This window comes from Crinia signifera, chromosome 8, assembly GCF_055691185.1.
Source record: "Crinia signifera chromosome 8, ASM5569118v1, whole genome shotgun sequence".
Lineage (NCBI taxonomy): Eukaryota > Metazoa > Chordata > Amphibia > Anura > Myobatrachidae > Crinia > Crinia signifera.
Window position 1 is genome coordinate 53,604,750 of NC_139224.1, and position 14,056 is coordinate 53,618,805.

The following is a 14,056-nucleotide window of genomic DNA, read 5'->3' on the forward strand; positions in this document are numbered from 1 at the left end:
TTTTGGGATTTTGCAGCACAGATTCTGGTTCAATGACCCCTGAAGCACCTATACAGTGGAACCCCCCCACAAGTGACCCCATTTTGCAAACTACACCCTTCAGGGAATTCATCAGGGGGTATAGTGTACATTTCAAACCCCCAGGGGTTTAACCAATTTTGATACAACTGAGCTTTGAAAATAAAAAATTAAATTTTTTCATTTTCACAGCCCAGTTGTATCAAAATTGGTGAAACCCCTGGGGGTTTGAAATGTACACTATACCCCTAGATGAATTCCCTGAGGGGTGTAGTTTGCAAAATGGGGTCACTTGTGGGGGGGTTCCTAACTTTTAGCATCTTATGGTGCCTAGAAACCTACATGGTGCCTAAAAAATAATCTCATAAAAAGGAGGCTCCAAAATCAAGTAGGTGCTCCTTCTATTATGAAGCCTGTGGTTTGGTCACCGTGCACACTAGGGCCACATATAGGATATTTATGAAAACAAAAGAATTGGGGGAATCAATTTTTAGTCACATTTCTCTAGTAAAATGTACTGTGTTCCTTAGAAAAATGTATTAAAATTGCAAATCTGCAAAAAAAAAGAAATTTTGAAATTTCACCTACACTTTGTTTTAATTCCTGTGAAACACCTAAAGGGTTAACAAACTTCCAAAATGCTGTTTTGAATACTGTGAGGGGTGCAGTTTTTGAAATGGCATCATTTATGGGGGTGTCTCACATACAAGTCCCTCAAAGTCACATCAGAACTGAACTGGTCCCTAAAAAAATCAGTGTTTGAAATTTTCTTGAAAATTTGAGAATTTGCTATTCATATTGTAAGCCTCCTAGTGTCCCAAAAAATTAAAAGAAAGTTGAAATAATGATGTCAACATAAAGTAGACATATGGTCTATGTTAGTTATTCACTATTTTGAGTGGTAAGATTATTTGTCTCACAAGCAGAAAATTTAACATTTTGCAAATCGCTAAATTTTCCATTTTTTCACGATATTTTGGTATTTTTCACAAAAAAACACAGACTGTATCGACCCAAATTTACCACTAATTTGAAGTACAATGTGTCACGAAAAAACAATCTCAAAATCACTGGGATAAGTAAAAGCAAAAAAAAGTTATCCCCACTTAAGTGAGACATGTCAGATTTGAAAAAAAGGGCTCTGTCAGGAACGCAAAAACTGGCTCTGTCAGGAAGGGGTTAAATTCATGTGTGATACTGATTTAAGAAGGCAATTTATTTGGAATATCAATATAAGCCAAATATTTATTGTCTTCTCTGTACTTGTTTAGTTTCACGGTGGCAATTCCCAGCAGGTCGTATGTAAATCATATGCAAATCGCATGTGGTATTTGCATATGATTTGCATACAATTTGCATACAATTCGATCTGCAATGTGATTTAACACACCCCCACTATCCACGTCAGCCCGAAGCGTGGTGAGCGCAGTGTGCCCCGCGAGGGGATGCAGTATGCTTACTCCTGACCTGTTCATACCCCCCACTATCCACATCGGCGTGGAGTTTATTTTATAAAGTGTGGCGAGCGCAGAGAGCCACCGTACCCAAAGCGTGGCGAGCCCTGCGAGGGTCCACTTAAAACGAGCCCAAAGCGTGGCGGGGGCCGCGGAATACACCTCAAGTAACCCATGTCCGCTCGCCACACTTTATAAAATCAACTCCACGCTGACATGGATAGTGGGGGTATCAACAAGTCCGGATGACACTTACCGCATCCGCTCGCCACGCTTTGGGCTGACGTGGATAGTGGGGGTGTGCTAAATCGCATCGCTGATCGAATCATTTGCAAATTGTATGCAAATCCTGTGCAATATTTGTATACAATTTGCCTGCGATTTGCATACGAAGCGATTAGCTGGGAAGTGTTGCTGTGAAACTAAACAAGTACTGGCTTTTCCAAGGTGTACTAACAAATATGTAAAGCCATTTTAGAATATTCTTTGGAGAAAAAATAGTCTAGTTCAATTTGTCATAATCATGACTAAAAACTCTCAAAACCAATTTCACAACTTCACATTGAATAGGTTCATGACATTTTTCTAAACTCCAACTCGACAAAATAGTAAAAAAAGTAGAAAGTAAGAAGTAACTACAGTCCAGAGAATTGAAATACTAAACCTGTCGAGGCAGAGTCGACAGACGGGGAAAAAAAGGATTGAATAGTTGTAAGCTATAAGACTATGGGCCTTATTCTGTTCGGATCGGTGAAACATGCGTACGGTCCGTCACACCGTGCGTTTCCCGTACAATCACGGTGAGCGTAAGTCCGCCCACAGAAGAGCCGCACATGGACGGTCACAAACACCGACAATGGGGAGTGGCGTTCACTTGAGCGTACGCCACCGTGCACGGACAGATCTCCCTCTTAGCCACCGATACCTGGCGTACATCAGAGCATACGCCACAGTGCACGGACGGATCTCCCTCTTAGCCACCGATACCTGGCGTACATCAGAGCGTACGCCACAGTGCACGGACGGATCTCGTCCGTTTTCCCACCGACACCTTCCGTATGTCTGAGCGTACGCCACAGTGCAAGTAGAAATTGAGTCCAAAAACATCCTTGTTGCTCTTAGATGTGGTTTATGTGTCTTTTTCCTAATAAAAAACTAATATGTTTGTTTAACAGTGAAAAAGTTGACACATGTCGACTTCTGTGAATTAAGTGTCCTGCTTTTTAAAGTATATAAAAACACTTTCTGAATGGGTGTAGATGGTTATAAAATAACTACCTTGCCATATATAAGCAGGTCTTAGAATGAATCTTACCTAAAATTAAACAAACCTTTACATGTTGAAGTGTAGAAAGATAAGCTTCCAATCTGTATGTGGGCTGTGTGTGGCTTGCAGGTAGTGAAATCATGGTTTTCACTTAATAGGCTGCAGCATTGCTTATTACATTCAGGTGTATGTGTTTGAGTAGTAATCAGCATTAATTAGCAGACCCAGGCGTCCGCTCTTATGCGGTATCTCCTGGGGTGCTCATGAGCACTCTTTGGCGTCCGCCTGTTTTTGTGCCAAAATGCACGGCGCGTTCGCCGATCGAGGCGGTTGTGGCACTGTGCATTTTGTGTGCACACCCCCGTGTACGCCCATGTTTTCCTCATTATTCCGGCCCCTCCCATAAAAAACGCCCACATGCCGCCCACAATGACCATGCTCTTGCGGACAGGTTTTTTTGCACGGAGAGACCCGTCCGTGAGCGGTGTGAGGTCGCCGCACATGCGCATTGCGAAAGCTACGCATGCGCAGATGAAAAACAAACCCAATGCGACCGCGTACGGTCCCACCGCACCAAAAAGAATAACCCCCTATGTACTTTTTCTGTCGAAAAATAAGAGGATCTCAACAAAACCATGATTTCTACAGAGATTGAATAGCCCCCCTTTATGTGCATTTAACAACTGATTAATGTATAATCAGCAGGGCCACATTCAGGGGCGTAACTATAGCACTGCAGTGCTATAGTTACACCCCGCCGCCATCCCCCGCAGTCTTTACCTGTCTTCAGTATGCGCTGGTCCCGGCTCCCTTCTTCTGCTATGAGGGCCACCACAAAATGTCCGCCCCCATTTAGCAGACAGTTCTCTGAAACTGTCTGCTGTATGGGGGCGGACATTTTGTGGTGGCCCTCATAGCAGAAGAAGGGAGCCGGGACCAGCGCGTACTGAACGTAGGTAAGACTGCGGGGGGATGGGGGGGTTTGCATGGGCGGCGGGGCAGGGGTTGGTGCGGCAGGGCGGGCACCCTCCCTTTAACGGCGGGGGAGGGGCGCCCAAAACCTAGTTACGCCACTGGCCACATTAACAGCATTGTAGGCCCTGGTCATAGCAATGCACCCATTCACAGGTATAAATAAAGAAAATATAAATCATAACTTACTCCTCCTGCAGGTCTGCACAGTCTCTCCACCTGTTTATATATAGTGAAGGGCTGTCATGACTCTGACTGATGGACAGCTTTAGCCATCCACCAATCATCATGCTGATTGCCATTCAGAGTGGCAAGACTATTGTCTAACTGCTTCACAAGAAGCTCCTGAGGCACTAGTCTTGGGAGTAGTTTTCCCCTGGACCAGCCCTACCCTGTGCGAAGGGCCCTAGAATCATGAGGTACTGAGTCGCCATAGGCAGAAGATGCTTGAGAAATGAAGTACATTAACTCAACATTTTTCTTTTCTGCAGGTGAACACCAGATGGAGCTCTTGGATTATGTGGCAGCAAAATTTCATGAAGAAGCTGGTGTATTTAAACTCTTGGTAAATTGTAATCCACTATTGTGAAAATATTTATAGACAAACATGAAGCACTTTTTACATAAATGAACTAAGCACATAACTACCTATGGATAATAAATAAAAACAATAAAACTGTTGTAGAAAATAAAATAACTAGTCTTAGACATTGGGCCTAATTCAGCAGATGATTCTGAAGATCAGATAATTCGCAATCTGGTCTATTATCAAAAGATTGCACATGCACAGTATTTGCATTGTGCTTGCGCAGCAGCAATTATCAAGTAAATATTTGTATGCATAGAAGTCCCAGAGTAGCCACAGTTTGATTGACAGGATGCTGGCGTTTAGGAGAGGAAACATGTGGTTTACTTGGTATGTATGTAAAAACTCAAGCATGCCCAAGCGTTTTTGTGTGGGCCTCTGAAGTCAGCAATGAACACTTTCAGCCTGGTTCTGTCTGGGCGGCGACTTTTTTTTAATGCAGGCAGCTGCTTTTTTTCTAACTAGCGATTCATGCTGAATTAGGCCTATCGCCTAATCCACACTTATCTATAGCATGCTGCTGATGCTCTGCTAGTGAGTTGTGACTTATGCTGGGTGCATATTAAACAATGTGTACCAGCGCAAAATCGGGAACAACTGTACTCGGTGGGGAAGCCGGCATTGGCAAGTACACACTCTCTCTTGCTGAAGTCAGGCACAATGAGCGATAGCAGGGGGGAGCGGGGGCCAGACTGCATTCTGCAGCATGACTCTTTCTAGCGATATTCTCCATCATCCTTGCATGTATAGAAGACGGAGGACATTGCTAATAGCCCATGGGAGGGCGCATAGTGAACAATACAGGTTGTGCATACTAGATGATATGCACAAAAATATTGTTAATAATGGTCTTTATCATTTAATATATCTAGTGTGTACGCACCTCTGGGGGTAAGATTTTTTTAATGTAATCTTTTTGTAGTTACACATTTGTTTGATTAGAGTATCTGGTGTCCTTAATGATTTGGCTAATGCTATAATGTTATGAAAAACAGTGCATCCAATAAATATATGTAGTGCCTACAAGATGCAGACAGTCAGTGTTCCCAATACAATAACATCTAATACACTGAAAACATACTTATATGCTTAGGAATCTATTTACACAAGGTCAAATTGCATTTTGAATATATTACATAGGCATCACAATAATCGTATATATTGTCAGTGGCAAACGCAGGATTTTCAGAAGGGGGTTTCCAGAGGGGCGGAGCAAAGCACGGAGATGGACAGGTGACACAGTATATGCCGGGTCAGTTCGAGTATTATAGATGGACCAAATGTATATAAATAATATATATATATATATATATATATATATATATATATATATACATACATACATACATACATACATACATACATACATACACACACACACACACACACACACACACACATATATATATATATATATATATATATATATATATATATATACAGGGGCGTCAACAGCAGTGTAGACCCCTGGGCATAGCAATGTATTGGGGCACCTACCGATCCTCCAACGGGGGATGTCCCCCAGGTGGTAGGGGGTATTATATCAACCGCTCAGCATGTAGGGCTTGGATCAGTGATTTCCACTAATTACACCTTTACTGCACAGATGGGGGGTGATGGGGTGAGAGAAGGGGACATTGGGCTGAATGAAGGGGCCCTGATACATAACTTTCAGGGTGGTAGAGGATGTTTAATAAGCAGAGGAGGGGTGTATAGTGGAGTGGGCTTATTATTCATAATTTTCTGGTGGGAGGACAGCTTGCTTGACTGCAGATATCTCCAGTTCTCAGAAATAGATTTCTTAGATTTTAATGGAATTAAAAACTAGAGAATCCCACCTACCAAATGGTATTGGGGACTAGGGGATCAGAGTTCAGGAGGCAGAGCAATCTGCCAACGAGTATATAAAACTACTTACCAGGTGTGTGGAGCTGGAGCAGTAACCAGCTGCTGGAAGGCTGATCTCTTTGGTTCTGGGAACAGTAGAGACAAGCTTCTAGTGTCCATCAAAGAGGGAGAGTCCCAGCTTTTGGAATATACCCTCAGCAAAACTCTAAGTCAGACAGAACCTAAAATATCTGACTGGGAAAGCAATTAACAGGCTTGGATGGGGACCACTGCTTTGAAGTCAGATATCTCCGGTTCCCTAGGGCCGATTTTTAAAATTCTTATACCGATGGAAAGAGGAGACCCTCAGCTTTCAGCCTAGGGCCCTTGGACTCCTGGGGGGGTTTCTGGGTACTCAGAAACCCCCCCTGTGTCCGCTACTGATTGTGCTGAGTGAGAAGAAAAGAAATATCAAAGCAAATATATACAGTAGTTGTAAAGAAGAAACCCCATATTGCAGTCATGAATGTTAGTATCAATACAGGTTGAGTATCCCGGCGTTCAGAATCCGAAATCCCGACACTTTCTCCCTCCGTGGGTGTCCACGACACCCCTGGAGGGAGAATACATTAGCGTGCCGAGCGTAGCGGGCCCGCAAGGGGGGGCGATCCACGTCCCCACCATGTCGGGATTTCGGCGGTCGGGATTTTGAACGCCGGGATCCCGACCGCCGGGATTTCATACTGAATCCTATGTAACTGGCACTATATATGTGCAAGACAATGATTGCTTGGCATTTAAATTCAGTGCCTGAGATAGTACACAAACTTTGTTTCATGTTTTGAAACCTTGTTTTATGCACAAATAAAATATATTTGTGTTTATTGCACTTGCAAAACTGCACAAAATATATTGTTACTAATGTTATATAGAAATATCTCAATAACAAGAGTTTAAGCATATATACACCCATATATGGATATAGACACACCCTTTATGCAAAATGTGACACGCCTCTCTTGCACGGTGCATCCTACTATGATCTCCTTTATTCTAGTTTTCAAAAGTAAGAAAGGATGCAAAAACTATTTAGTGCTATACATTTGATTATTCTATATGACATTTGTGTAACAGTGTGATTGAAAATGTCAGAGCAACATTTGTGCATAGCATAAGGTATATGGGATTTCTTTCTGATCTCCTCAGATTATTGATTCGATCATGGCTCTCTTCCGGGTGGATTTTAGTGGCCGAGGAGAATTGGCTGAAAGGCAGCAGAAACTAGCTCAAATGCTGTCCAGGCTTCAGAAAATTTCAGAAGGTCAGATAATTTAATTATTATTGTTAATGATACAAGGCAAGCGATGTTCAGTGTGTAATATGAGCATACAACTAACCTAAAATACAGGAATGCCAATCACCTGGGAGCGAACACTCGAGTGCCTTAACACGCCAGAGCGACCCCAATACCCGAGTGCCCGAACACCAGAGCGCTTGAACAGTCGAGCTCGCAAACGCGCATGAGCGCTCCAACATCCAAATACGCAAGTGCCCAAATACCCGAGCACCTGTACACACATGAACACAGTGCCTGAACACAAGAGCGCGTCCAATTGCCTCAACTCCCAAATATGGTGGATTGGAGAACCGCCGTGGGAAAATCACAGAATCTGAGAATTTATTTTGTTTCTGAGTTTTTTTTTTTTTTTTTTGTTTTTGTGAACACTTTAATAGTTTTTTTTATCTTTATTAGAACAGAGCAACATTTTCCTTTCTTTCATCTCTAGAATATAATGTTGCTGTATTTATAACAAATCAAATGACTGCTGATCCAGGAGCAACAATGACGTAAGTTATATTGATAAGTTATCTTATTTAGCGCAGCATATTCCTTTGCGCTTCACAATAGGAGACAGTGATAAAACAAACTGTGTATTTACAGACAGTGAAAGGTATGAGGGCCCTGCTCGCAAGCTCACAATCTATAGGTAGAGCACCTTGGCACATGCACAGTCTACCGATAAATGTTCATCACCGTGAACATGAGCAATGCGTACACATCTGTATCAAACTCTAGGTCTTTTGGAAGTAGGCTTCCTACCTGTGTCACATCTAAAGTCTGCTCACATACAATGGATGGGATTTTTTGTGTGTCCAGATATTTTTTTATTCTATCAAAAAACATCAAAGTAACTTTGATAGTGTGGGCAGGGTCCATGTGATGTCATGAGGTCCATGTGATGTAATGAGTCGTGCAATGCTCCTATGGGCATATATATGATGGCCAGGATATCTTTATGGGGTCCCTTTGGTCCTGCTCTGCTTTAGGCAGGTTCCAAGGTTGCTTTGTGGAAAATCTGCCTCTGATGAGGATATACACACTCTCAATGGTTATGATGGCAGGGACCAATAGAAAGTTTTGCTATTTGCTACTGCAGATGTCTCTGACCAAATATATATACAGTAATCTGCCAGTGTGGTGAGCCTAGGCAGTTCTAGGCCTGTGTAGTTTGTACTAATCATCCTAAACGATGCCAGATTCAAAAGCTTTTATTACATGTCCTTTAAGGTGCCCATACACTAGGGGATTCACTTGCGATTTGGGCTGTTTTCATGCGATTGCGGTGATCAATAGTATAAAAAACGTCCAAATCGCATAGGATTGACTGCCGGTCCGATGCGATGCATGGTGCGTATCACACCGAAGCCTGCAAGTCGCACTGGCTGCAGAAGCGATCTGTTTGATCGCATAGAAGCTGGGCAGGCTTTGCTGGGATTTTATGCAATATATCATATGCGAAAGGACCGCACACAATATACTACATGTGATTCTGCTGCCCGGGAAAAGGCTCAAGGGGTTTTTGCGGGCAACTTCTCAGCTCAGAGAAGTTGCCCTAGTGTACTGGGGCCTTTAGGATGTCCAGTTTCCATGTTTCCAATTAATTAACCATAATAGATTAAGATAAAGGGGCGTCCCGCAAGCATCGCGTTTTGCCTGCGATACATCCTGCCACTCGCCATATGCATGAAGATTTTATCAACTTACAGGTTTTATGGTAAGAGCTGTATTTTGCAAGGACAGGACCTTGAGTCCTATCTACACATGCGTCAAGTGATGTGCGCGCCAAAGTGGAGAGGGAGGGATCCATTTGGATCTATCACAATGGGAAGGCAAGATAGAAGCCCATACACCTCTATACGGAAATGCTAATCTAAAGATAATATTGATTACTACATCCAAGCCACGGAATTTATCGATTAGTTTGACCACTTTTATTTGTTGCTGCATCTCACCCAAAATACATAAAATATAGATAAATATGAAATAAAAAAAGGAGACTCTTGGGAAATTAATATTATATATTTGATCAACACACATATAAACATGCTTTGTGTATTGCCAGGCCTTCTAATATTGAATATTGTAATGTTTAGAAAACAGTCAAATATTTTATGAAGAGGTATCATTTGTATCGAATATTATGCCCCGTACACACTGTATGATTCCTACACACTGTATGATATGTACAATAACAATATAATTGTGCATATCGTTCAGCGTGTACCTTCTATATCGATAATGATGCGCCCCCCCCACAGATCGTTAACGATAACCCCATGCTTGGTGGGGGTCCTGGTGGCATCACTAAATGATATTGTTAACAATATCGTTCAGTGTTTAACCCATGGATTGTGCGTTTCGCGACACTACCAATTAGGGAGTCCAATCCCGGACCGTTTTTTCAATCCCGGGATTAAAAAACTGTCAATCCCGAGATTCCTGGGATCCCAGGATCGGCCTCCTGATATGCCCAATGACGAATATATCATCTCTTACCATGCGGTGGAAGAGCTGTGTGGTGGCATGCTGTGGAGGAGCTGTGTGGCAGCATGCAGTGGAGGAGATGTGCAGTAGAGGAGGCGAGGTGACTCGGCTGGCCAGGGAGGAGGTGGGTAACTCGGTATCCGTGCAGACGCGGCGGCGTGGGAAACAGTGTGTGGCTGCTCAGCATGATGTGATCAGTCACATCACGCTGCGCAGCCACACAACTTTGTTGCCAGGCAGCGCAGCGTGATGTTAAAGGTCACGCTGCACAACCACACAGTGTTCCCACGCCGTCTGCCCGGACTCAGAGTTACCAGCCTCCTCCCCGGCCCGCTAAGTGCTACACGGGAGAAAGGGATCAAATGCGCATGCGCATTTCGATCCCGTAATCCCGGGATTGGAGCCTCCAATCCCGGGATTGAAATCCTGGTAAAAAATGCCCTAAATCCCGGGATCCCGCCGATCCCGGGATTGGCATCCCTACTAACAATATCAATAATGATATTGGTGGTGCGGCATATCGTATACATTTTACAGGTCTTTTGTTTTGATTTAATGTTAAAATTAGGCAATTGTTATCTTATTCTGTATATATACATGACTTATTATGTATCACAGGAAGATGTTGCCTTAATGAATTGATGGCAAAAAAAAACCCTATAGATATTCAGAAACCATTTAGTTTTGTTCTAGATTTCAGGCAGACCCTAAAAAGCCCATCGGAGGTCATATACTCGCGCATGCTTCCACAACGAGAATCAGCTTAAGAAAAGGAAGAGGCGAGCTCCGTATTGCTAAAATATATGACAGGTAACTTCCTAAGTCACACACATTTACTCATGCATAAATGAATGTGCTGAGTGGCATATTTTCATTCTTTATCTTCCTTAAACACTTGTCAGCAATACTGATTTACTTTTCCAAGATATAACATACTGTATGTTGCACACATGATGTTACAATACTGATCTGTATATAAATGAAAACGATATACATTTGGGAACATCAACACAGCTTATTCAGTCATGAAGGTCATTCTAATTCATACGCAAAGCTGAGAAATTCGCAGCTTTGCATGTGCTTTAAACCATGCCTGCACAAAAGCCGGCCCCCCTTATAGCCAAGTTCCCTCGCACACGTGTGAATGGATGTTTAGCATAAACATCTATTCACAGCTTGTGTGCAGGGAGGAAATCATTCGATGGTTGCCGCCGACCAGCAAATGATTTCTAAGCTGCCGGCCCCCGGCACCAGTGTCATTGTCGAATTACCATATCCCCGTGTGTACGGGGCGACTGTCGCTGGGAACATGCTCCTGCGACCAGCCCAGGGGCGGCCGCTGGTGGGAGGAGCATGCTTCTGCGATCAGCTGTTTTCCCCCAGCAGGAGTCTCTGTTTAATCAGCATCCATCTCTGGTCGCTGATGAAAACGAGACCCTGAGTAATATATTGCACCGTGTGTGCCTTCCTGCTGAAAAACATTATAGCACTGGGGACAAAGAACTTTTGGCAATGCACTAAGCTCTCCAGGAGTGGATGTACATTTTTTAAGGTTCTAGTTTTACTGCAGCCATCTACTCTGGTCACAAGAACCTGTCTAAACGGCTCAGAACCATATTCAGTGCTCTCTTGTTTTAATCTGCAGATTACTTTTTTCCTAGGCCATAGAAACTATAAAGCAGATGCCCTTTCCCGTTCTATGAACAGTTTCAAAGATCATCAATCCCAATTGTCTTGTAGAGATTACAACCTCAGTGTCTGCCACTGCTCCCCAACAAAATACTTTGTTGTACCGAAACTCAGCAGGAAGCTGCGTAATTGGGCGCATTGTACTTATTTCTCATAGATCCAAAAAAAACAGTGTGCCCAACACTAGGTTCCATCATCCATGCCAAGCTCCACGAGGTTCTTTACTTCCAATACCTTTGGTCACATAATGCAATAGATTTTGTTACCGATTCACCAGCATCCAAGAATTACAACACCCTCTGGATAGTTGTAAATCACGTCTCCAAGATGTTTCGCTTCACCCCTTTCAAAGTGCTTCCCTCTATGATCATTCTATAAAAACTCTTCCTAAACGAGATATTCCACCTCCATTTTTGTCCTGAAAAGATTGTCTTATTTCCCTGGCCGGGTGATTCCCCTTCTCTCTGTGAGTGCTGCAGGTTATTGTCTTCCTCATTTAAACTATCAACTTCTGATCATTCTTGCCAGAAGGTCTCTTCCATAGAAGATTGTAGATTCCTGGCCTCTTTTGTTCTAGTGCTTACAGTTCTTACAGCACTCCTACTTGTTCCTATAGTTTCAGCCTCAGTCCTCTCTGTGCTGCTTCCTATCTGTTCCTATCTGCATGTTATGTGCGCTGATACTGTTTCTCCCAAATATATGAAGACGCGTGTTCAATGTTTGAGTGAGACAACCACAACTCAAGCTGGCAGGTCCTGAAGTCAGCACTGGGATTCCACTGAGGTGGTCCCACACATTATCGGAAACCACCGCTGGTGATCCTGCACTGCTGCAACTAGTTATTAGGACCTGCTGGCTTTATTCGGTATCTGGTTGATAGATCTACAGTGTATAGATAGACAGTCAATAGTTAGAGACCAAAATGTTGACAAGAAGATGGTCGACGTTGACAAAAGGTTGGCTCCAGCAAAACATCCAAATGCGTTTTTCATGATATTGAAAAAATAGGTACTTGTTTAGTTTCACAGCGCCTGATATATTGGATGCGATATCGGCCAACATATCGATGCTTTTGTACGAAAAAATATTTTGGGGACTTTTTTATGCTTTATGATCCATGTGTACTCATTATCTAAATCATCGACAGCCAAGTGAGGCTCGTCTGAAGCATGGCGAGCAAAGCGATCCATGCCAGGGTACATGCTACACTAATTGGGGAGCCACATGCTCAGGTGTCAAAACTGACATAAAAAAATGTGAATAACTCATGTCGACCTTTTCATGTTTTGACCATTTACATGTCAACCTCTTCCTTGTGTCAACCTTTTGTCAATGTTGAACTTTTGGTCGCAATCTATTCATTGTCTATCTAGACACTGTAGATCAGGGATGGGGAACCTTTGGCTCGGCAGCTGTTGTTGGACGACACATCCCAGCATGCCCTACTACAGTTTTGCTATTTGGCCATGCTAAAACTGTTGCAAGGCATGCTGGGATGTGCAGATCCACAACAGCTGGAGGGACAAAGGTTCCTTCATCCCTGCTGTAAGTCTTTTAATCCAGGTTTCTTATAAACATTAAATATGTTTTGAACATTGTTTAGAACAGATAAATAAAATGTAATTTAATCTTGCATTTAATTATTTCTAAAAAAAATCATGACACATATTTTCTATATTACTTAACATTTACTGTCGTTCATTGACAGTCCTGAGATGCCAGAAAATGAAGCCACATTCGCAATCACAGCTGGTGGTATCAGCGATGCAAAAGAGTGACATCAGAGAAAGACATCCCGCATGAGGTCACCCCACAGTAGAGACATTATTAAATGGATGACCACATATTTACAGCATGAATGGTTCAATTGTTTATTTTCTAAGTTTCCATGTTTCATTTTAAATTATAACCAATGTTTGGTTTAATGTACTTGCATTCGTTTCCAAGTATGTGTTTTAGATATAAACATAGAATGAAGCCATCAGCATTTATTAAAGCTAAAACTATCACCAAAATTCTGAATCTTATTTCCTTGTCCTCCTGGTGACTTAGCAGTAACATGCATTTTGAATTGTTCTTCTTCCTGCTGGAAGATTATTTAAATAGAAGACGTCTAGGTGGGATTCATGACATCATACACAAGAAAAAGCTGAGCAGCGCTACTAATAAAAATAAATAAAACAGATTGGTACGTCTATTACAATGATTTATTATTGCATAAAAAAACATGCTAAGCCAGTATTAAAAACATCGATGTTGTGCTATATGTTTAAGTGAAATTAAGAATTTTGCTCAAAGTCCTCACCAACCACACGGTTTTTCGGAAGTAACCCAGAGAGTCCCGATTTTTAGAAGTCCCATTGGAAACATTAGGAGTCCCCATAGTATCGGTCCAGAGGGAGAACAGGATGGAAGGT

General features: G+C 42.5%; 1 protein-coding gene across 8 annotated transcripts in view; it reads left to right on the plus strand.

Annotated features, from left to right (window-relative positions):
• Window positions 1-13,805, plus strand: part of DMC1 (DNA meiotic recombinase 1) — a 49,186-nt gene extending 35,381 nt beyond the window's left edge. For 5 of the 8 annotated variants that reach the window (XM_083156389.1, XM_083156385.1, XM_083156386.1 and 2 more), the window contains exons 10-14: window positions 4,203-4,276; window positions 7,331-7,445; window positions 7,912-7,972; window positions 10,644-10,760; window positions 13,348-13,801. In XM_083156389.1, coding sequence (XP_083012515.1) covers window positions 4,203-4,276; window positions 7,331-7,445; window positions 7,912-7,972; window positions 10,644-10,760; window positions 13,348-13,417 — 437 coding nt within the window. In that variant the 3' untranslated portion in view covers window positions 13,418-13,801. Of the gene's footprint in view, window positions 1-4,202; window positions 4,277-7,330; window positions 7,446-7,911; window positions 7,973-10,643; window positions 10,761-13,347 lie in introns of all 8 variants that reach the window. The other 3 variants (XM_083156390.1, XM_083156384.1, XM_083156383.1) reach the window with 3 other exon arrangements.
• The last annotated feature ends 251 nt before the right edge of the window (window positions 13,806-14,056 follow it).